This window comes from Petaurus breviceps, unplaced genomic scaffold (genome assembly GCF_028583685.1).
Source record: "Petaurus breviceps papuanus isolate PSGF00001 unplaced genomic scaffold, PetGlider_PUasm1.0 227, whole genome shotgun sequence".
NCBI classification, from domain to species: Eukaryota; Metazoa; Chordata; class Mammalia; order Diprotodontia; family Petauridae; genus Petaurus; species Petaurus breviceps.
Genome location: NW_027185896.1, coordinates 16,987,598 through 17,012,985, shown reverse-complemented (window position 1 = coordinate 17,012,985; position 25,388 = coordinate 16,987,598). Strand labels below are relative to the sequence as shown.

Sequence of the window (25,388 nt, the reverse complement as noted above, 5' to 3'; positions counted from 1 at the left end):
TCTCTTTCAGCAGGTATCTGGTGGATTCTCTCAATTTCTATTTTACCCTCAGGTTCTAGTATCTCAGGGCAGTTTTTCTTGAGGAGCTCTTGGAGAATGTTGTCCAGGCTCATTTTTTCATCATGATTTTCTGGTAGGCCTATGATTCTCAGATTATCTCTCCTGGATCTGTTTTCCAGGTCAGTTATTTTTTCTTTGAGGTATTTTACCTCTTTTTCTAATTTTTAATTCTTGTTGTTTTGTTTGACTAATTCTTGGTTCCTCTTATTTGTTTCAATTTGTTTGATTACAGTTTTTAGCATATCATTTTCCTTGGTTAATTTTTGGAGCTCCTTTTCCATATCATACACTTTTCTTTTTAGAGAGATGTTTTCTTCATTATAATGTTTTTCTAATTCTGCAATTTTGGTTTTGAGAGAATTATTCATTTTGTCTTCTATCTCTCTCATTTGGTTTTCAAAGTTCCTTTTGATCTCATCTAGGAGAGCTTTCTGTGCTTGGGACCTGTTCCCTGTTGATGTTTCAGCTGTGGGTGTGGAGTCCACATTTGTCTCCCTCTGAGGATAGTAGGACCCTAGAGTCTTTGTAGTCTGCTTTCTACCCATTTTGAGGCAGAGCTCTAGCCACGCCCTTCCTCTAGGGTTTTTTTTTTTTTTTTTTTATACTGTAGGGTTTTGCCCTGGGGCAATAGTTACTATGTTTTCAGGGTTGGAGCAGGTGAGGTTCATTCTGTCATCCTGGTCTTTGGAGGTCCTGATAGGGGCTCTTTTTTTTTTTTTTTTTCTGGGCCATGAAGTGGTAGCCCCAGGAGTATTTGCTGTCTGGGACAGGGGCCCCCTGCATTTGGTTCTTACCTTGCTCTTTCCAGTCCCAGCCCTTTGGTGATAGGCCTGGTAGTGGCCCTTGTGGTTGGTGGGAGGATGACTTGTCCTCCAAGTTGATCAGGCAGTCCTTTGGGGCCTGCCTCTGTGTCTCTCTTTTATTATTACTTGGTGTCTCATGGAGTTAACTTCTTTCTTAGTTTTTATTTTTAAGACATTAGTCTTATTTCATTTCTTTTCAGTTTTTCTTCTGTCCCTTATGTCTTTATTTAAACATTCTAGAAATTCTTGCAGGCCTTGAGTCCAGTTAGCATTTTTCTTTGAGGATTTGCTTGTAACTGTTTTCACATTGTTGTCTTCTAAATTTCTGTCTTGATCTTCTTTCTCCCCACCCCAATTCCCCCAGTAGCCTTTTGTACTCAAATTCTTTTTTGTTGTTGTTGTTTGCTTATCATCTCAGCTTATGTGAACTTTGTTAAAGTTGGACTTTGCTCACTTGGGGGTGGGGAGGCATTATCCCAAATTTCAGGCCTTTTTGCATTGTTTTGTTTTCAGAGCTAGTAATGGGAGTCTGCAAGTTTAGGTGCTTTCAAGATGGTGTTATCATGGGAGTGATGTCATTAAGGGTTTTTGGGTCTACAGTCTGGGGTCTTTACCCAGTAAGAGCCCCTGGTCTCCCACAGCTGCAAGTGGTAGTGCTCCTCTTTGCTCTGGAACTATCGAGGTCTGCTGTTCCCTTGTGACCAATCACAGTCACTCCTCTGCCCTGCAGCTGAGAACTGAGACCCAGAACTACTTATGGGCAAGAGAGCTGCCCATCACTGGCAGCTAAACCCAGTGCCAGCAAAGAATCCTCTATAATCTTTTTCTGACTTTTTTTGTTTTTTTGGATAAATCTTATTCTCTTTTACCATCTATGGGCTAAGAGTCCCTAAAGCTGATGCTGCTTTTATAGCTCCCTCCAAGGCCCACTACTGGTGCTCCTGCTGTACTCTGGGCCTAAGCCCACCCTAGTATTACATACCTCTCCTGTGGACCTCCTAAGTTGGAAAGACATCTCCCCTTGACCTTTTGTTGGCTCTGCTGCTTCAAAATTTTATTTGAGACTTTATTTTAAAACTGTTTGGAAGGGAATGTTCAGAGATTTCAGCTGTGTTCTGGCCTGAACTCTGCCATCTTGGCTTTGCCCTCCATTCAAAAGATTTTTGAAATAGTTTTGTATAAATGGAATTTTTGTAAACATCTAAAAGAGTAGTGTTAAGGGTTATTAAAGCGTCCCCTGAAATCATCTTTTTGAGTTGCTATGTTTTCCAGAAACACTGGACCCAGAGCATGGACGAGGTCGGAATGTATCAAGGATCAATCAGTCTCCCTTTGAACTGACATAATTTGTTGTTGCACCCCAAGCTGAATTCTCTGTGTGTCCTTGGGAGGCAAGACAGATGCCAGTATACTTGTGTATCTGGGGTCCTTTGCAGAAAAGTGACCCCTCTGTAGCACCAACACAATATTCACAGTACTGACAGCAACTATGAATATTCTGACATAGTTCTGAATCGCCAAATATAACAGACTCTCCATATAGAACACAGAAGCAAAACATTTATTCTGATACCAGAAAGCCAAACCCCAGTACCAGAAAACTGAATTCAATCATATCAACAACTAAACCTATACACAGTAACACTGTAGAGAGCAATACCATCCCAAAGCCTTCCCACAAACACTCATAAGACTAGCTGTCTCCTTGCCTGTATCCTCTCTCCTCCCTCCATCTAACTGCTCTGGCTCCCAGCTTCCTCTGGCCTATGCTCCATCTAGAGCTTGGTTGATACCAGGTCCAGGGGTGACACATCACAGTTGTGGATAGAGGGTGACATCTGGCTTAAGTGATGAGGCATCTGCAGGTAGAAGGTACTGAGCCTTCAGGAAACAAATCTAGCAGACAAGTTTAACACGCAAAAAGCCAAAAAGAAACAAGGAGACAGTAACCAGAAGCAGGGTAGATATTGGGTCAGCCATGCTTCTGGAGTCCATGAACCCACTATCGTAACCTCATTCATGGTAGAATATATGAGTTAAGGCTACAATTTGGTAATCATCTTCTCCTGAATAAATAACAGTTACAGTATTTTTTTTTTTTCCCATGTGCTATAATTTCCCCAGCCTTTGGAGCATCGTCTGGCTTCCGCTTTAACCATACTTTAGTTCCCAATTTTATTCTGTCAGTAGAACCAAACCCTTCAGTTCCTCTGATAGTTATTTCACAAGGAGAGTCAGTTTTCACAAGGGATATTGTCTCATAAGGATTAATAATCACTTGAACTATTCTATTATTTTTACATTTAGGTTCTTCACCTAAATTTTGGAATGTCACAATAATTTCTCCTTGATAATTAGAATCTATTACTCCAGCCAATACATGTATTCCTTGAGCTGCTAATCCTAATTTAGGTAATATCCGTCCAAAATGATTTTTGGGAAATTCTCATACGTATTCCAGTGGATATTTTTCTTATTTCTTTCCTATACAACCAGAATTTCTCTAAACAGTGTAAATCATACCCTGCTGAACCAGGTGTTCCTGGATATGGTACTAGGACATCTTGCTTCACAATCCAGTACTCAGTATTTGGGATCTTAAGTGTTTGTTGTTTTGTAATTTGCAGATTTGGAGTCATCATTCTGTCTAGGGTATACTTTCTTCCAGTAGTGTATCATTTCACTTATGTAAAGCATGGAATAAATTATCTTTCTGATGTTGATATGGATTGTTAGAACTCAACTTCCTTAACTGTTTGTTTTTTTAAGTAACTTGCCCAAGGTTACATGGCCAGTTTTTTGTGTGGGTGTTAAGTATCTGAGGCTGGAACCAATCCTGGGTCCTCCTGATGCCAGGCCGGCACTCTTACTCACAGCACCACCTAGCCACCCCTCCTTAACTGTTTTTTCAATTATCCATTCATTCTTTGAATTAACCCAGATGCTTATGGATAATATAGAATATGATATATCCAGTCTATATTGTTTAATATACAATACCTCTTCATTTCATTGCCTTTGAAATGTGACCCATTGTCACTTTGAATCTGTGTTGGAATTCCATAATACAACTTATGAGAGTTAGTTTTACTAATGTTTTTCTGGGTCACATTCTTAGAAGGACAAGCCACTAGTACACCTGAATAGGTGTTAACACCAGTACATATAAATTTGCATCCTTTATCTTGGGCTAGGGGACCAATATAATCTATTTGCCAAGTTTGGACTGGAACTTTTCCCCTTGCTTTTTCCAGTAAGCCCAAGTAAACCCAGTTCCTTTGCCAGTTGACATATATAGCATTTCTATGCTACCTGTTTTAACAATGAATATGAGATACTAATAACTTGATCTTTTATCCACCAGTGTATGGCCTGGGTCTCTAAATGGCCAGCCATTTGATGGACCCATTTTGGTAGTACTGGATCATTAGTTGGTTTCAGAGTAGGAACAGTATGTTGAGTAGCAATCTTTGCTAGTTGATCAGCATGTGCATTGTACTCACCTTCTGGTGTCGTGAGGGCTGTGTGAACATCTGTGTGAAAAACTGACAAATTGGTAATAAAAGACATGTCCTGTATATCTTTCCGTAATTCTTTGCCCCAGACTTGTTTACCATGAATTTCCCAATTTTAATTTTTCCACATGGGCATCCATGTAGCTAACCCATTAGCTACTGCCCGTGAATCAGTGAATATATGACACTGTTCTCCTTGTTCTGTTTTGATAGCTTAATGTACTGCCATAAGTTAGCATATTGACTACTTCCACCTGTTGCAGATCTTTCCAAAGTCCTTCTAGTACATGGGTTATAGGCTACTGCTTTCCAGTGTCTTTTTGGCCCAAATATTTTGCTGATCCACCAGTAAACCATGCATGTTTCTTTTCTTCTTCAGTTAATCCATCATATCCCTCGTTCCATTTTACCAAGGACTGTACCAACTGTTGCTTTGGTTCAGGGGGTATATCATTTCCCTTAGTATCTGTGTTTGTTATAGTTTCATGTAGAGCAGAAACTCCACTTTTGCCTGTTTTAGATCAGTTTTGAATATACCATTTCCATTTAATTATGCTGGACTCTTATGCATGTCTGATTCTGTGGGAAGCTGGGGTACTCATTACCTTAGGTAATTGTGATTCCCTGCCTTAATATTAATTACTTCATGGCCCAGAGTCAGTTGTTCAGTCTCTGCAAAAGCCTAATATGCAACTAACATCTGCTTTTCAAAAGGGGTATATTGAACTCCAGAAACAAGGGAGTTTCCTGGACCAAAATCTTAAGGGTACATTTTGACTTTGTTGTTTTGCACTAAACCCCAGTTTGCATGATCATCCTGTATAGTCACTTGTAATCCCACTGGGCCATTTTGCATAGGCCATAAATCTAGGGCCAATTGTTTAGCAATCTTGGCTCCTTCAAAAGCTTTGTACTGCTCAAGTCCCCATTCAAATTTATATTTCTTCCTGGTAACTTTATATAAGGGTTTCAAAATCTGTCCTGGATGTGCAGTATGGTGCCTCTGATAATCTAATCCTGTAAACTTTTGGGTGTCTTTCTTGTTGGCAGGGATAGGAAAATGCTGTATCTTTTGTCAGGCTTGTAGGAGAATCTCTTGCAGCCCCTTATTCCATTGTATACTCAAAAATTTTATGTTTTGACCTGGCCCTTGAATCTTTGCAGGGTTAGTTTCCCACCCTTTGCTTTTCACATGCTCAATTAAAAGCATCAAGTTCTATTCCATTTCTTCTACATTTTTTCCCTGTATCATAATATCATTTATGTAGTGGGTAAACTGTAGCTTGCCAGGTAGCTCTAATTTATCCAAATGTTCAGCCACAATCCTATGACAAATAGTGGGGCTGTGTAGATATCCTTGTGGCAAGCTGATAAAAGTATATTGTCTGCCTGGCCAAGTGAAAACAAACTGGTCCCATTGTTTAAGAATCTGTTGGGATAGTAAAGAGCATTGGCTAAATCAATAACTGCATACCAAGTCCTATCATATTTCTGGATCTTTTCTATTAAGATAATGGTATCTGGAACAGCAGCGTGCAAGGGGAGAGTTGCCTTATTCAGTTGTCTATAATCCACTGTCATGCTCCATATCCCATCTGACTTTCATATTGACTAGACAGGGTTATTCCATCAAGTGGTTGTAGGGATTAACACTCCTGCCTCAACACATTGCTTTATAGTATTGCTAATTTCACCTTCCCCACCTTGCACATGATACTGCATTAAAGTAATTACTTCAGAAGGTTCAGTTAAAGTGATTGGGTCCATTTTTATTTTTCCTACTAAAACTGTATTATTTCCTATCTTCCTTACTGCAAATTGCTATCTCTCCTCAGGTAAATGTAAAGTAATACCTCTCAATATATATCTATTCCAGTGATGTATTTAGGAATTGGTACAATTACCATGTTACATTCTTAAGTAATTGTCCAATTTTCATTGTTAGTTTAACTTGTCTGGCCGATATTACATCCCCTCCCAGTCCTGTGATGGTAGTATGGGTTCCATGTTTGAATTTGTCAGGGTTCCCATATATAAGGGAAGCCTCCATCTATAGTATCTATTAATGCTATTAATATAGTATTTGATCTGTTTTCCAATATATGGTCAAATTGATATGTAGTCTATAATCCCATATGTGTATTTCTTTTTTTTTTTTTTTTTTAAGCAATCAGGGTTAAGTAACTTGCTCAAGGTTACACGGCCAGTTATTTCTGGGTGTGGTGCTGAGTGTCTGAGCCCGGGATTCGATCTCCAGGGCGTCCCAACACTGGAGCCGGTGCTCTTACTCGCTGAGCCACCTGGCACGCCCCTAAGCAATTGGGGTTAAGTAACTTGCTCAAGGTTACACGGCCAGGTGTTTCTGGGCGGGTGCTAAGTGTCTGAGCCCGGGATTCGATCTCCAGGTCTTCTCAACACTGGAGCTGGTGCTCTTACTTGCTGTGCTACCTGGCCGCCCCAATATGTGTATTTCTTTAATCTGAGCCTGGTCCTTGGTCATTTTCCTATTCTCCCTGAAGGTGTGACGAACTTGGATACAATACTTCAGGAGGATCTATATAGGGGCAGTTCTTACTTCACTATTCTGTCTAATTTTAAGCCCTTTTTTCAGTACATTTTTTATAGTTCATTAGTTCGAATGCCTTCTATTCTTCTAAAATCTTCCCCTGTTCTCAGTAGAGCAGTAAACAATTCTTTTCTTGTCAATCTATTCTGACTTTGAATCTGTTGACTATTTACTCTTCTTTCTCCAGGAAATTTATCTTTTCCCCATTCTCCTAAGTCACTTAGCTGTGAAATCTTATCCAGCACTGCTGTTAAAGCCAACAGATTGGTCATCTTGTTACCTCCTAGCATATGATGATTCCTAAAAGCTTGCTGTACAAAAGGATTCTGACTAATACCTATAAATTTCAATCAATCTACATTATCTATTGATACTTCTCCAATGCCTTCGTCACTGATTCTTACCATCTAAGGCACTAACCATTCTCCCATCCTTTTGGTGGATCAGCTTAATATTATCAGTGATCTCCTGCTGTGTGAAATCCTCAATTATTTCCCTGAAGACTGTATTTCCTCCCTGGTTTTCCTGCTTTCTTCTTGGTATGTATGGGGAGAACTTCTGAGAAGTCTCATCTAACATTGTTTCATTTTCCCCCACACATATACTCTTCTGTCAGTCATCGTAGTTGGGGCTACTAGGCCTAGCCTGTGCTAGAGATGCATGCACATTCCTTTTGTTAGTTTTTTTTCTTCTTTTTTTGAGCCAATCCCACAACAGCCCTCTCGTCTAGCTTGATTTTCTGAAGGAGAGCTGGAATGCTTTGGCACAGAAAATTTCTCATGTAATTTCCTTTCCATCTGAGTTTTCTCCTGCAGCAGTTTGTCTCTGCTTTTACATTTAATATAGTAATCTGTTAGTAAAACCCAGCTTCTTCTATACACTCCTGTCAGTTCTTTTCTTGGTTTTCTTGGTATTTCTTAGAAACATCTTTCTAAATCTTTAGACTTTCCCTTCTGTAGCCTGAGTTCCCAGTTTTCAGAGGCTCTGGTGATTTTAACCCATTCCCTTGCTAGGGAGGAATAAGTTAAATTCTCCCCTCCTAGGATATCCATTTCTTCCTCAAAAGTCCTTCTGCCTCCAAATAGAGATCTGATAGTCCCATCCTTGTTGCCAAATGTAGCACCTAGGTGATGATCACAGCACTGACTGTGACTATGAATATTCCAACAGATCTGAATCGAAAAATGTCACAGACTTTCCATATAAAAGATAGAAGCAAAAAATCTATTCAGACACTAGAAAGCCAAACCCCAGTACCAGAAAATCGAATTCATCTTATCAACAATGAAATCAATACACAAAAGCATTGAGAGAGCCACACCATCCCAAAGCCTTCCCACAAACACTCATAAGCCTAGCTGTCTCCTTGCCTGCATCCTCTCTCCTCCCTCCATCTAACTGCTTTGACTCTCAACTTCCTCTGGGCTTTGCTCTACCTGTTCAGCGAACTCCTCCCACCACAGGCTCCATGTGGTTATATTTGGCCTATTAGGGGGGCAGGGAAGATCTAATTCCTTCCAGCCCATTAACAGAACAGGCAGGGAAGATCTTCACATTCCCAAGGGAAAAGAATGTGACTTTTGTCATGGCCTTGCTCCTCCCTTTTTCCCACCTCTCCCTTCCTGTGCCATGTTTTCTCCTCCTTTTGTTGTACTGTCATAAATATGCAAACTTCCCTAAGGACTTTATTTTCATGTGCATATTCCTTTTCTCTTTCAATAAACTTGATTTTCACATAAGTTTCCCCATGTTGTGATTACCTATTGACAAAAGGGAATCTCTTGGGCTACTATTTTGCTCCTTCCCCCAAAGTTACATGGATTAATTTTATATATGTAGTATATATAATTATTTAAGTACCTCCTTCTCCCCAAAGAAAATAAAAGTTCCTTATGGGCAAAGATTGTTTAATTTTTTTCTTGGTGTTCCTAGCACCTTTCTACATTGCATGTAGCCAGCACTTATTAAATACTTATTGGTTGATAGCAAGGTCAGCTAGTTCTTTTTATCTTTGATTTATCTTGGTAAATACACATTGTGATTTCTTAGTTTTTCTTAAAAGATAGGATTTCTTTTCAAGAATATTTGCTATATTTCTGAACAGATAAATAATTTCAGTAATGAATCTTCACTGGAAGTTCCCTGTAATGGATTTTTGTCATTTAGAAGTAAAGTATCATAATATTTTTCTCTTGTATAACTCATTGTATGTGTTGTTTCCAGGCAAAGTGCTTCATGGATTTCAAAGCTGGGGGTACCTTGTGTCACATTCTCGGGGCTGCTTACAAGTATAAAAACGAACAGGGCTGGTAAGCTTTCATCTTTATTTGTATTATTTGATATAACGTTGATGTTTTAGAAGGATGTGTCTAATCTGATTTAGTGTGATAGTTTTCATAGGAAATGGGACAGAATGTGGACATAGTGTAAAGTCTATTTTGAGATGTGAAATTTATTTTTTACTTGAGAAAGGCATTTATTTCAACTATGAGTAATTTAGTCATGAGACATAGCTATATTTATATTAAATAAAATAATTGTTTATCATTATAAAATTTAAAAATTTTCTTGTATTTAATGGATCTTGTAATTTCTAACTTTTAACAAATAATATGATCATTGTTGATGTGTAACAACTTTTGAAAGCCTTAATATCTTCTGATAATTTAGTCTGTAATTGGAATAATTACAGGAGTAAAATTATAAAATATTATTATTATAAAGTTTATTATTATAAACTTATGTGAGTATAGTAGCAAAATGCAAATTTTTAAGCAATAGTATACGCATAGTTAAATTTTTCCAGGACCATATATGGATGCGTTAATACAGGAATCAGTTTTACCTTAGAACGTATAATTCTGCCCCACTGTCTTGGATTTTTAATTACTTTCTTAATAGTTCTTCCTGTTCTTTGGTTCCTCACCTCCAGACCTAGCTTTCTTGCAAATATAGTGGGCCTGTTCCTGAGTTTGGTTGGTCTGACAACTAAGTATCTATCCTTAAACACAAAATCCAATAAAGACCATCCGTCAACCCCCTGGAAATAAATTATAGACTCCGTTTTTGGGTAGTATAGGCCAAAAAACCAAGATGATATTCTTTTCCTTGACAAGGCATGTGTTCCTTTTGGAGCCCCAAACAAAATTGTTATATTGCTAGTATAGATTGGAAGGAAATCTAAACAGTATTGCTAGTATAGATTGGAAGGAATAACTAAACAGTTATTCTTGAGACTTAGGTTGTACTTCAGTCATTCACATCAAGGAGAGTAGGTTTAAATTGTATATTATTGATGTGCAGTAATTCAAAAGAGACCCGGAGCTCTTGTAGTCTGTATGAAAGTTGCTTTGCATATAGAAGTACTAAATAAATGCTTGAACCAATGAATGTTAGAACAGGTTACCCCTCAGCTACCACTGCCAGCACCTCAAGTATGTTGTCTTACATTGGGGAAGAACTAATTCCTATGGGTCTACTTAAAAAAAAGAGGCTGGGAACTATCTGCTTACAAGTATAGTCAATCACTGACCCAGGATCTGCAGTCTTTGCTTGCTTATGCTGTTCCTATATGTTCATTATCTTTGCACATGGTTCCTAGTTGTTTAAACTTTATTTTTGATTTATTTTTTTGTGCTTTTTTTGAAGCTTGAGCCTTTTGAAGCTTATTTGTCTTTTTGGTTTCTGATTCTTTTCTGTGCTTGTTGACCTAGTTAGGGCCTCTGGCTGTTGATCTTTGTATGTTTTTAATGTACTTTTGCTAGTTTGCTCTGCTCAGCTTTTCCTCTAAACATTACCTCTAGCCCACTGCCTCAGATTTTGAGTTAATTTCTTAACCAGTTCCTCATGTTCTTTTGTGCCTGCCTCCAGACCTACTTTTTTGAGTAAATTTTTGAACTTCTTGAGTATTCATGGTTATTGACAGTTGACCAGGCATGTACCCTTTAGTGTAAAGACCAATAATTCACTATGCCATACTTTTCAAACCAACAAGCATTTATTAAGGGTCTACTATACACTGATGTGCTAAGCATGGTCAGTTGCCAGTTCTTGTAGAATGAGAGAGTGTGCATAGTTGAGGGCGTAATCCGTTGGGGAATATTGAAAGAAATGAGATCAAAGGTACATGTTAAGGGGCTTTCCTTGAGGAGAAAGGCTACCTCTTTATTTAGAAGGAAGAGAGACACTGGATGTCTGGTTAAAGAAAAGTACCATACATAACAAAATATCAATAGCTCCTTTTTAAATAGTAGCAAAAAACTGGAAATAAAGTATATTCCCATTGTTTGAAGAAAACTTAAATATTTTTACCCTGTAGATGAGAAATTCAGTGAACTTGAGACTTTTTTCATAAACTAATCTCAAGTGAAGAAAATAAAACAGGAGATTGTTAAAATTTAATACAGTAATAGTACTGGAAAGATTACAAAAGACAGCAGAAGTTTGGTTAAATATAGGGAAACGTTTCAGGGGACTAATGATGGAATACTTCTTCCTATCTTTCTTGCTAATACGGGGGATAGTCACCCTATCTTGTACCCAACATATCATCCTTAACTCCTCTCTCTTATCCCCCAATAATTATATCTTCATAATCTCTCCTGTATTTCCTCTTTTCTAACACTGCCACCACCCTGATGCAAGATTTTTTTTCATTATCTTATCTATTTCTATAAAGCATATAGATCCATAATAGTCTATTTGGCATAGCACTAAATCTGTAAAAATTAGTTTAATAGTATTTTCAGTTTTAGGCCCAATCAAACTAACTGTTAACAATGAATAGCACCTTAATAATTCCTTTTGTTCCTGCAAAGTATTTTGTAGTTAATTATGTAAATCCTGAATATGCCTTAGTAGGTTAATTAACTCAGCTATTTTACGTATTTTGTAGTTTTTTTGAATAAATTTTCTGTCACTTATTCCTGTTTTTTTCTAATACTTTACCAAAAAATCTGGTGATTTTTGTGGATGTAGTTATTATGTGGTCACCTGGCCAGAAAATTTACAAAGGCTGGACAAAGGCAGATAGACATTCCTGGGCCAGTTCAGTATACTGTTTTTTTATACCCGACATTGTAGGAGAACTCATCTTTTGTAGGTTTGTACTAATACTGACCAATTGATTCATAAAAGTATTTCTCACTACAGCAGTCTTCCTTTCTTTGTTTTTTTTTTAATATTTAAGTTTGCATGGAATTTATCCCCAGTTATATAACTGATTATGGTAGTTGTAACTGCTTATTATTTTTTAAATTTATTTTTAGTTTTCATATTGGAAAAAATAATTTTTTTTCTTGGAAATATATCTCAATTTCTCTGATGAGAAAACATTTTTCTTTCTTTCTATGATAATGGAATTTGGAATTACCTTTTATTTTCCTTCCTATATACCAAAATCTCTTATAAATCCCTGTTTTTTCTTGTTTTATTTTACCATTTTTACCTAAACTTCATAACTTGACTTTTAAAATGAGTTTCAATCTAAGCCCACCCTTACCTTTTTACCCTTATCTTCCTAGTTAACATTCCTTTCCCGAGAGACTGAACCACAAGATTTGGGTTATGGGCTATGTATGACCTGGAGATTTTAGAATGGGAGGAGGATGGAAGTATGACTCACCCAAAAGGGGAAGATTATATTGCTTATTTGTGAAGTACTTGGAATCTTTTTTTTTTTAATTTATTTTTTCTTTGTGAAAGAATGAAGACTGGTTGTCATATATCTGATATACATGGGCTTAGGCTCTTTTCACCTAGTTTGCTTTGTCTAGACATTTACAACTGGAGAGAGACCTGGGTATCCTAACTCCCTCTGTGGTGACTGTCTTAGGGCAGAAGCATATAGAGTTGTATGTATTTGGCTCACTGAACTTGAATGGAGAGTTCACAAATTTTGGGTTTCTGGAAAGAGACAGTAGCAAAGGCATATGGGCTATCAGTCACCATGGTAGGCATGAAGAGGGCAAATCTGACCAAGGTGGTGAGATTTGAAGAGTCACCTGTTCATTGAATTAGAAGTATCTTCTGGCATCATGATCTTGGAATTTAGCATTTGATAGTCCTTGGCAGCAAAAGCTGTGGAAGTTGCTGCTCTAGAGCATCCTCTAGGAGAAGAGAATGGCACAGAATTTCTGTTTTGCCTATACTTATCTCTGTATATGTTATATTCTTCCAGTAAAATGCAAGGTCCTATATGGAATGGTTTTAATTGCTTTTTGTCCTATATCTTCAGAATCTTATACTTTGTAGGCGCTTACCAAATGCTTGATGAATGATGCTTCCATTAACTTCCCAATATAAATCCTATAGTTTAGAAAATCTTTAAAATTCTGTGTTGCCTAAACATACATAAATGCACTGAGCTCCTCTCTCTGGAGGCCTTACCTCGTATTTTTTTCCTACCTGGATATCTGTCCCTTCATTTTGGCCTACAAAACTTACTACTTATTATTATTTTGAATCAGTGAAATGGTACTTAAGACTTATATGATAGATATTTGTGCACATGACTTCATCTTCTCTTTTTTGTGGAAAGGCACCATACTTTTTCCTAACTTTTTAACCAGAACACTGTTGCATGTAAATAGCTATTTTTACCAATATTTTTGTTTCTTTTTTTGGAGGGGGGAAGGCAAGACATTTGGGGTTGCCCAAGGTCATATGGCTAGTAGGTGTTAAGTGTCTGTGACCGGATTTGAACTCAGGTCCTCCTACCTCCAGGGTTCGTGCTGTATTCACTGTGCCACCTAGCTGCCCTTTACTAATATTTTTAAAGTGAATTGAAAAACTTTGGGCCCTGGTCATATTCTTTTCAGAATGTTCTTGTTTCCAGTGTTTCTTTGTTACTTTAAAATATCACTGTTAAATTTTTTTTACCTTCATTTCAATCATAAATTGGTTTTCCAAAACTGATCTACTTGCTATCTCCCTCTTATATTGATTTGCTATCTGATAAACACTGTTTTCTTTTAAAGAGACCTTCTTCCCTTACTAGCTATCAGCCTTTTAAAGATGGTGTGCTCTAGATTTCAGGGCTTTTGCATTTTCCTCTTTGATGCTGACTTTAAAGCTTACCCCCATACTGAAATGCAGTTCCTCTGTATGAAAATATAACTCCTGCTGGGCTTTTCCTTCCTCAAATAATTTTAAATTCCCATCAATAAAGCAAAAAAGGTTTTAGGTTTTATCAGTAGATTTTTCTTTGACACATCTTCAGTTTCTGAGAATTTTTTAATGGCTTTCACATTTACAAAGTAGTTGAAACAAAAGAAAACTTGAATTTTCATGTCATGTAGTTATTAGCATTTAGTTTTATTGGTTTTATAATTCAACATTAATTCTGTATTCCTTCTTCCTTGAAATATGAAAGTGTGGCAAACAGTAAAAATATACACGTTCTAGTGAAATGTACATGGATTGGTGAAATTTTCATTGGTGAGCAAATGATTTATGATGACTTTCTTGGATGTGTATTTTTAAGTGTCATTTACTTCTTAGATGAGTGAGGCTTTCTTGACAAAATTGAACAAAAAACTATTGCTGTTGGAAATAATAATTATTTTTTTCACTTTTAGGAGAAGATTTGACCTGCAGAATCCTTCCCGAATGGATCGTAACGTGGAGATGTTTATGAACATTGAAAAGACACTAGTTCAGGCAAGATACTCATCAACTCTTCAAGTTAGATTAAAACCTCAAAGTTTCCCAAGTAATATTTATTGTTAGAATTCCAAGATTTGGGTTTTCTTGGAAGAAACTAGAAGTATTTTTGAAATCTACCTTGTTGGTGTTTTCGTAAAATGTTTAGTATTATAAAAGTTCAAACAGAGAATACACTTGTTAAATTATGGTGGGATAATTATAAAATCTATAATTCGGTAGCTGTGCATGACTTCCATATTTGAGTTTTATGTATACTCACACACTGTGCCCTTGATTACATAATATTTTGCTTTAACATTGTTGTCCCTAATGAATTAGCTGTGTCTAGTAATCTTAGCATTTTTAGATTTGTTTAACAAATAAATAACTTTATTTAGTGGATTGTCAGGTTTTAATCAGCATTTCGAAGGTGAAGATGCATTATCAGAATGTAGAGAGCCAGATTGGATTTTGGAAAACCTGGATTCTAATCTACATAAATTGGTTTTGTGACCACAGGAAGTCACTTTATCTTCTCAGTGTTCCAGGTCATTCTCTAAGAGTATTATGTTATAGAATACTTTACAGTCAACTTTGTTGGAAATTGTCCCCCAAACCAAAGGAAGTTAGAGGTCCCATCTGCATTTCAGCATACTTTATTGCCTTGTCTTAGTCTGTTTCTCTCTTCCCTTGGTAAAGAGGAGTCAGGCTGTTTTTTGTTGTTGTTGTTGTTTTTGGTATGAGGAGACCTAATGCAATTCTTAAACTTCTGTTTGTTCCTATAATTATAAGTGGAATGAGATACTTGGAGAGACACTTTTCCATGTGGTGACTTTTCCACTAAGTCTGTGACTACATAATGAGATTAGGATAACCTTTTTTTTCCCCAAATAAAAAAATTTTTTTTATCTGAATACACTTACTCTATTCTCATGAACATTGGAGTAACCTTAAAGATTCTGGAGAGAAGTATTAGTAAACCACTGTTTTATCTGAATGTCTTATGTGTGTTCCTTGGATTAATTTTGGAATTTGAGGGACAATACATAGCTAGATTGCTTTGTACCATTAAACAAAAAATTTCAATTTTTTTTCTTCTTTAGAACAACTGTCTGAGCAGACCTAACATCTACCTCATTCCAGACATTGAACTGAAGTTGGCTAACAAACTAAAGGACATTGTCAAACGACATCAGGTAGAAAATTGTCCAGAACTTTTGCGTTAGTATAAGCGTAGGTATTAAAATGTTAACTGGTGCTCAGGGTCTTTTTCCAACAGAGTTTTCTCCATTCATGTCATAATCTGAGTATTTAATCTTCACTAAGGTTATCAGTGCTGGTACCTTTCAGTTATTTTGGGTTACTTTTTTGTGAAGCTAAGGAAATCATTATGTTCTGTTGGTATCACCAATGTATCTAATAATCTATATGATCTGACCTCCAAATTTTCTCTCTCCTTCCCACCTATTTTCTACCCTTTTTGGGAATGCAAGCAATTTAATATAGGTTGTTAACATGTGCAGCATTCAAAACATATTTCCAGGTTAGTCATGTGGAAGAAAATATAGGCAAAAAAACCTCCAAGAAAAAGTATGCTTTGATCTGCATTTAGACTCCTATCTTTCTCTGGAGATGGGCAATATTTTTCATCATAAATCCTTCAGGATTATCTTGGGTCATTATAATCCTGAAGCTCTTGTTTTCTTAAAACTGGTTTCAGTTTTGTTAAAGTTGTCTAAAAGTATTACTGCTATCCCGAAAGAGGGAATGCTGTTTAAATTATGGTTTAAGCTTTGAATTTGAATTATATTTTCTGTAAAAATAACATGAAATGTTTTTAATTTGAAAAGTAAGTTTTATCCTTTCTGTAGAGATTTAGCACACAACCTTCTATACTTGGTTGTTTCTCTACTCAAGACAGTACTTAAATTGGCAACTTAACTACACCAAAAGCTCTAACTCATCCCATGCTCTTACCAAATGATCTGGCTAAAATTACTTATCTTGGGGCAGCCAGGTGGCCCAGCGAATAAGAGCACTGGCCCAGAGTCAGGATGACCTGGGATCGAATCCTGGCTCAGATACTTAGGACCACACCCAGAGATAACTAGCCATGTAACCTTGAGCAAGTTACTTAACCCCAATTGCTTTAAAAAAAAAACAAAACAAAATTACTTATCTTGGGGTGGCTAGGTGGTGTAGCAAATGGAGCACTGGTCCTGGAGTCAGGAGGGCCGGATTTCAAATTAGGCCTCAGATACTTAACACTTATTAGCCGTGTGACCCTGGGCAAGTCACTTAACCCTTATTGCCCTGCCTTCCCCCCTCCAAAAAGCAATAAATAAATAAAATAAAATTACTTCTCTTTTTGTTGTTCATATATTTAATGAAATAAATGGAATATCATATTTGAATACTTGGTGAACATTAAGAGTTCTGCAATTGAATATATGAAATAAAGTTGCTATAGCATTGCTTTTGAATTTAAAATTTTATTTTCTTTTATCTTTACTTATGATAACATAGGCGTTTTTTTTTTTTTACCTTTACTTGTTTTGGATGCCTTGTTGCTGTGTGTTTTACAAGGCTTACTTAATATAAGTTGGTTTGTTTACATTTTGTTAATGTGAGTTAATGCAAGAATTTCATAAACCTTGAGATTATTTATCCTTTTTGCCATAATGTTTTCCTTTATTTATCCCTTTCTTTGGGAAGATTTTCACAGTATAGTTCTTCTGCATGTTATTTATTTTCTATTTACTATTTTGCAGGTAAAATATATATATGTATTAATGCTACAGTGATGAAAAGGTGAAAGCTTGTCTTGACTTTAGAATGTATAACATTACTTAGGTGGAAAATTATAGAATTGACTTCTCTTTGAATGTTTATTGGTGTCTTAGTCTTTTTTAAACATTACTGTCTCTTCCCAATGGCTTTCTTCCCCCTTTCTCTCTGAGAACCCCTTCTTTGTAACACAGTACAATGAAACAAAACAAATCAACACGTTGACCACATTTGAAAATAAAAGATTTAATGCATACTTTCTGTCTACTCCCTTCCTAATTGATCATTGCATCAAGTAGTTTAGAAGTCTTCCACTATAGTTATCATTTATATAATCATTTATATAAAGGTTTTCTCTCTCTCAATTTTTTTTTTTTTTGCTTTTTGGAGGGCAGTTGGGGTTAAGTGACTTGCCCAAAGTCACTGGGCTAGGTTTTTTGTTGTTGTTGTTGTTGTTGTTGTGTGTGTTAAGTGTCTGAGGCCGGACCCAAACCCAGGCCCTCCTGACTCCAGGGCCGGTGCTCTATTCACTGTGCCACTTAGCCACCCTGAGGTTTTTTCTCTCATGTGCCACTTTGACAGTCTGTAGATCCCACCTTGGCATAATGAGGTTTAAAAAAAAAATCCCTAAAAATGTATTTATTTATTTATTTTTAGTTTTCAACTTTCATTTCTACAAGATTTTGAGTTATGCGTTTTTCTCCCCCTCTTTCCCCTAAACCCCACCCCAAGATGGCAAGCATACTGAATACCCTTTCCCCTAGTTTGCCCTCTTTTATTGAATAATGGGTTTAAATACATTAAATAAAATATATAGGATTATAAAGGAAACCATTTATTTAGAAATGGTCATTAAAATGTGAAAAAGAACAAGTTTGGAAAACCCTGGAAATCCATCCAGAAACCCTAGGTTAAGAATCCTATTTTTTTTATTACTTTGATTGTCCTGTAAATTGTTCTTTTGGTTAGGTATACTTCTTGTTATGTTAGTCTATACAGACTTTATACATTTTTCTTCATATTGGACCTTCATTATGACATGAGAATATATTCCTTACAATTCATGTGTACAGTTGCTTGACCATTCATCAGTCATGGGTATTCCCTTTCCTTTCAGTTCTTGGCCAAGGGCATAGACCTGGAAGAAGTATGAGAGGTTAATTTAGTTATCTTCTAGCTGAGGGCACAGAAGCAGAGAGATTAAGTTAGATCACATATCTAATAATTAGCATTGCTGGTATTGAAGCCCAGGACCTCTGATAACAGGTAAATTGTTTTCTCCATTATACTAGGAAATGTACATATTATAATATTATTTTGCCTGTAACATTTGTGAAGGCTAGACATCTTTACCTCTCTAACTTGGAAACACCTATTCCTTTTTCTCCCTGAATCCTATGACTTCCTTTTGTACCTGTTTTGTTTTTTTTCCCATTTAAGATTTCCCTTAGTTTCTGTTTAAAATGTTAAATTCCCATATTGTCTATTATTTTCTATTTTGGCTTACCTATTTCCCATTTTGGTAAACACCATCCAGCAATATTTCTAAAACATAAAGTTAATTTTCCCTTTTCTGAGTAAAGAAAGTATCATTACCACATATTTAGTATACTTAATAGTTTACTTTTTTCCTCTTTATTACCATTATTGTTGCTATTTAGCATCTGATGAAAGGAAATTATTTTCCAAGCATCTTATTATCACTGTTTTTATATACTTGTTTTACAGGGAACATTCACTGATGAAAAATCAAAAGCCTCTCATCACATTTATCCTAATCCTACTTCGCTGGAGGATGGTAAGTCTGTGTTTGGGTACTGTTATGATAATTAATACAGAAAAGATTTCAAAACCAGATACCATGCTAAATATAATCTTTTTTTTTTAATGATTTTTTGTTCTTTGGAAAGTCTTGCCTCAACTGATTAGTTCAGGATATCCTGAAGCCCGAAACTAAGAATAAAGTGATAGTCATACTTCAAAAAATTGAGAACCTGTTACAAATCCTTCATGGAGGCAGGTGTTCCTCAGTTCATTATCTAAAGTGCCTCTTATCTTGTGTGGATCCATATAGATTATTTTCCAATTTATTCTATGCCCCAGGGACTTCCATTTTGTCTTTTTCAAATGATCATTTCTCTAGTTTACTAAATAGCTTGCACTGGATTCTGTAAAATGAAGGACAGGATTCACAGAATTTCAGAGTTGGAAGGCCACCTTAGTGGAGAATTAAATGAAAAGCAAGAACATACACACACACTCAAAATCCAAATCCAACTATTACAAAAGAGCTGATAGTGGTCCTCCATTCTGTATTTGAAGACCCATAGGTATTTCACTTTCTGCTTTGGTACAGATCTAATAATTTTCAGTATAATGGGCCTAAATTTGTGTCTAACTTAGAGATGTCCAACTCCCTTGAGGCCCAACCAGACTACAGTTTAATTGGCTAATGTTTAGCAAAATATTTTAAAATGCAGTACGACATAGATAATGTTAATTTGTGGTTTTCTGATTCAGTGTGTGGCCTGTAAGGATCCTTTTCTATTTATATTTTATACCCCTGATCATATGACATAGCCCTTTTTTCAGATGAATTTATTATTAATTTCATAAGTGTTTCTTTGCCAAGAGAAACAAATTTTTTAGATATAAGCTTAAGTAAATGAACAATTTGATTTTGAAATATAAGCTTATGCTGGCAAGCAATTTGTGTTTGAAATTGGCATATTGTAGGATGTTTTTAAAAACTGGGATGTTTTCTTCCTTTTTTAAATCCCCCCCCCAATTTATTATTTATTTTTAGTTTTCAACATTTATTTCCATGAGTTTTAAATTTCTCCTTCTCCCTCCCCAAGACAGCTTGCAATTTGATATGGGTTCTACACATACATTCCTATTAAACACATTTTCACATTAATCATGTTGCATAGAAGAATTATAACAAATGGGAAAAGTCATGAGAAAGAAAAAAAAAAACAAAATAAAACAAAAAGAAAATAGTTGGCTTCGTTCCGCATTCCTACTCCATAGTTCTTTTTTTGGATGTGGCTGGCATTTTCCATCATGTGTTCTTTGGAATTGTTTTAGGTCCTTGCATTGCTGAGAAGGGCTAAGTTTATCAAAATCAGTCCTTGTACATTGTGGCTGTTACTGTGTACAGTGTTCTCCTGGTTCTGCTCCTCTCAGCATCAGTTCATAGAAGTCTTTCCAGGTTTCTCTGAAGTCTGCCTGTCCACCATTTCTTTTTTATTTATTTATATTTATTTAAATATCAATCGGGGTTAAGTAACTTGCTCAAGGTTACACGGCCAGTTATTTCTGGGTGTGGTGCTAAGTATCTGAGCCCAGATTTGATCCCTAGGTCATCCCGATGCTGGAGCCAGTGCTCTTACTTGCTGAGCCACCTGGCCTCCCCTAAGCAATTGGGGTTAAGTAACTTGCTCAAGGTTACACGGCCAGGTGTTTCTGGGTGAGTGCTAAATAAGTGTCTGAGCCTGGGATTGGATCCCCAGGTCATCCTGAACCTGGAGCCGGTGCTCTTACTCGCTGTGCTACCTGGCCGCCTCTCCACCATTTCTTATAATACAGTGGTATTCAATTACATATATATACCACACTTTGTTTAGCCATTCCCCAATTGATGGTCATGTACTCCATTTCCAGTTGTTGGCCCCCACAAACATATTACAGGATTTTAAAACATAAAAACAAGCTATATAATGGAATGTTTTTGAAGAACTAATATCTTTCCAGGATTTAAAACTACTAGAGGTTTAGAATTTTTTTTTTCAGTCATAAATGGCACTTTTTTAACTGTTGGGAGGTTGGGTGTGTTGGTATCAAGTATTAAAATATTTAGGCATTAGGTAATTTTTATTAGATAAAAATTTGTTGGTTGATCTGAAGCTCACTCAAGATGGAAAATCTGCCTAGAAATATTACGGCAAAGTTAGGTTGCTTGGAAGTACAATACCCTTTCTCTTCTCTGTATCTTAACTATTGTTTCTCACTCTAGCTACTTATGTAGCTGTTGTGCAATGGTTTTGGCAGTGGTTCTATCCTGGTAATGTTTTTTGTGATCCTCACAGAGTGTGGTTCTAATAGCTACTTAATGTGTAAACCAGACAGAAAAAGGCAGAAGGGTCACAAAAAAAATATATAAAGGAAACTCCCTATATAAAAATCCCCATTGTGAGGAGTAATGAATTATATTTATTGGTGTTGGTCTCATTCTGAAATACTTCTAAATGGGAGACAGTCAAATATTTGAAAAGACCTTGGACTGAAAGTTAGCCACCCTGGGTTCTAGTTTTCCATTTTCCCATCATCTAGCCTGGTTACCCTTTTCAGTTTCAGTTATGCTTTTTGTCTTTTTTGTTTTTACATCATTTATGTTTCAAGATATATCCTCTATACCCAAGAGCTTTCCCTATGCCAAAGATTGAGAAAAAAACCAAACTTCATCAAAACCCAATCAGAACATCTTATGTGTATGCAACATTTTGCATCGGTATTTATCTACCTGGGAAATGAAGGCAGTAACCTTGTGCTTTTCTTTTCTTTCTTTTTTGTTTTTTTTTTTAAGCAATGGGTGGTAAGTATCTGAGGCCAGAACTGATCCCAGGTCTTCCCCACTCTGGGACTGGAGCTCTTACTGCGCCACCTAGCCGCCCCAACCTTGTGCTTTTTCTGCATGTGCTTTTATAATGTGATATACTTTATTCACTTGTGCAGGATTATAAGCACAAAAAGTAATGTCTGATGAAGAATTCTGTAATTATTCACTATAGTTCTATTCTTTAGTATTGGCCAAATGCCTTTTAAAAAGGCATATTTATTGAATTAAAAGAGTTAACCAATTTGGTTAACAAGTTTAGGGAAGCATTACTGTTGATATGATGTAATTTAGGAATATGATTTCCAGAATGAGAAACATTTGTTGAAAACCATGTCCAAAATCATATTATGAGGTAAACAAAAACCAGTAATACTTAACAAAAATAATTGGGAATATTGAAATAACACCCTGTTGTTATTTCTTTTTTTAATTTTTATTTCTTTTTCTTTTTTTGGTTTATTTACTTTTTCTTTTTCTTTTTACAATATTCAATTCCACAGTCCCTTGAGTTTCAGATTTTCTCCCCTTCCCCCCCATCATGGTGGCATGCACTCAAATATAGATCTACAAATATCTTGACATTAATCATTAGTCAGGTTGTAAAGAAGAATTATAACTGATGGAATGATCAGTGGGAAAGAGGAAACAAAACAAAACAAGAAAAAGAAAGAGAGCAAGTAGTTTGTTTCAATCTGCATTCAGACTCTGCATCTCTTTTTCTGGATGTGGGTATCTCTTTCGATCATGAGTCTTTTGGAGTTGTCTTATAACCTTACATTACTGAGAGGAGCCCAGTCTGCTGAAGTTAGTTGTCACACATACATTATGTCTGCGATTGTGTAGAGATTTCTCCTGGTTCTGCTCTTCTATCTCTCTGCATCAGTTTATATAAGTCTCTAGGTTATTGTGAAATCTGTCTGCTCCTCACTTCTTATAGCACAATAGTATTCCATTACATTCATATACCACAACTTGTTCAGCCATTCCCTAATTGATGGGCATCCCATTGATTTCCAGTTCTTTGCAACCTATTGTTATTTCAATTTAAATTGTTAAGGAATACTGTTTTATGATTTCAGAAGAAAGGGGAATGATAGAAAGAGGAATAGAATATTTAGGTAAAATAATTTCTATTCTCTTTTCTATTTCAGTCACCTAAGAGTAGTTATAGTAGTTTTGTATGTATGAAAATATACAGCTAGAATGTCAATTAAATTTCTTGTTACTAAGATATAAAACACTGGGCAGCATCATAATCAATTATGGAAAGATTTACTTTCCTTGGTGATTTTATAGGCATTTTGATTAGATCCCTGCATAGGGAGATGTCTACCTTTTTATTTTGCTGACAAAATCGCTTTTTCCCCCCTCTTTCAGGAGTTTTTTTTTTGTTAACAGTTTGCCACCAGATGGATATTATGATTAGTAATGTGATAAAATACTGCATACTCTTCTAACTTTGTTGATTGAGTTTTTATTGCTAGATTATAAGATGTTTTTGAATGACTGTCTTTTAAGCTGAATATGGAACAATCTTGTATTTAGACTTTTTTTGAGGGGGAGGTTTTCTGCCTACTGGCACATTTCCTATTCTGTATTCACAAAAACTGAACTAAATGAAGAAAAGAAAAACCCAGAAAGACCAATCTGATAAAATATATTTCAAAAATTATCCACTTAAACGTAAAATTATTATCAGTCCTTAAAATAATGTAATGGAGGGGTGACTAGGTGGCGCAGTGAATAGAGCACTGGCCCTGGAGTCAGGAGGACCCGAGTTCAAATGAGGCCTCAGACACTTAACTAGCCGTGTCACCTTGGGCAAGTCACTTAACCGCAATTGCCCTGCCTTCCCCCCTCCAAAAAAAGAAAACTAATGTAATAGATATCACTTGACTCTAATACAACTCAGATTTAGTTATAAGGTAACATTGGTATTGTTTTTAAATTATTGGCTATTATCCTTTCCTTTATGGCTCAATGAGGTTATGAAGTCAGACTAGCATTAGGTATATGCATTTAGTTCTTCTGGCTGCTGGCATTTCAATAAAGGAAATCAATTAAAACTCTTTTTGTGTATAGATTTTTCCCCAGTAGGGCTTACCAGTGTAGTAAAGATTGCGTTTTGTCTTGAAAGAGAAACTTAAAATGGGCAGAGGAGGGAATAGGTACTTCAGAGATGAGTTTTAACAGAGATGTTTGCTAACACTTTTAAAATTCAGTATTAGCTGTTCCCTCACCTTTTTTTTTTTTTTTTTTTGGCTTTTTGGAGGGCAATTGGGGTTAAGTGACTTGCCCAAGGTCACATGGTAGTTTTTGTGTAAGTATCTGAGGCCGAATTTGAACTCAGGTCCTCCTTACTTGCTCTATTCATTGTACCACCTAGCTGCCCCTCTTTTTTCTTTTACAAGGTTATATTTCATTATTCTTTTGTTTTGTTTTTCTTTAGTACATATTAATGCCTTTTCTCAGTAGTTTCTCTGAGTATAAAATAAGAAATAGTAGGTAGAAAATATTCAACAAAGAGCACCTAAATATAAGACTCTCCAAATCAGCTTAAAGACACAGTCACTCAAAAGAATCTTTTTTATTATTATTATTTTTAAACATTTGATTTTAATGCTTTGAATTCCAGATTAATTTCCTTCCTCCCTTGTCACCCATGCTCACTGGGAATATAAGCAATTCAATATAGGTTGTATGTGTGTAGCTATGCAAAATATTTCCATAGTCGATATATTGTAAAAGACTGACTATATTTCCTTCCATCCCATCCCAACTCCCACTTGTTCTATTCTCTGCTTTGATCCTGTCCCTTTTTTCAAAAGTGGGTGCTTCCAACTTTGCTCCCCTTTCATCATCCCCTTCTCCCCTACTCTCCTGTAGGGTGAGATACCCTATTTAGTGTGTATGTCATTCCCTCCCTATGCCAAATTCAATGAGAATAAGGTTGACCCATTCCTTTTTGCCTTCCTGTTCTTCCCCTCCATTGTAACTATTTTCCTTTGCCTCTTCTATATGAGATAGTTCACCCCATTCTGTCTCTCCCCATTTCTTCTCATTATATTCCTCTTTCACCTCTTAATTTCACTTTTTAAGTATCATCTCTTCCTATTAAATTGTTCTTGTGCCCTCTGTGTATACCTGTACGCATATATACACACACTCACATATATATTCATATGCCTATATACCCTCCTATATAGACATATATGTATGTATACATATATATACACACACATTTCTATTTCCTTCAACTATTCTCATACTGAGAAAAGTTTTATCAGTTACAATTATCATTTTTCCATGTAGGAATGTAAATAGTTCAACTTTGATGAGTTCCTTATGATTTCTTTTCCCTATTTACCGTCTCTTGCTTCTTGTATCTGAAT

The 25,388-nt window shown here is 36.1% G+C and overlaps 1 protein-coding gene across 2 annotated transcripts in view; it reads left to right on the top strand.

The window, feature by feature from the left end:
* The window catches only part of SMARCC1 (SWI/SNF related BAF chromatin remodeling complex subunit C1), a 190,385-nt gene that overhangs the window by 30,610 nt on the left and 134,387 nt on the right, over positions 1 to 25,388 (top strand). For both annotated transcript variants that reach the window (XM_069095932.1, XM_069095931.1), the window contains exons 3-6: positions 9,168 to 9,253; positions 14,522 to 14,603; positions 15,692 to 15,784; positions 19,104 to 19,173. In XM_069095932.1, coding sequence (XP_068952033.1) covers positions 9,168 to 9,253; positions 14,522 to 14,603; positions 15,692 to 15,784; positions 19,104 to 19,173 — 331 coding nt within the window. The remainder of the gene's footprint in view (positions 1 to 9,167; positions 9,254 to 14,521; positions 14,604 to 15,691; positions 15,785 to 19,103; positions 19,174 to 25,388) is intronic.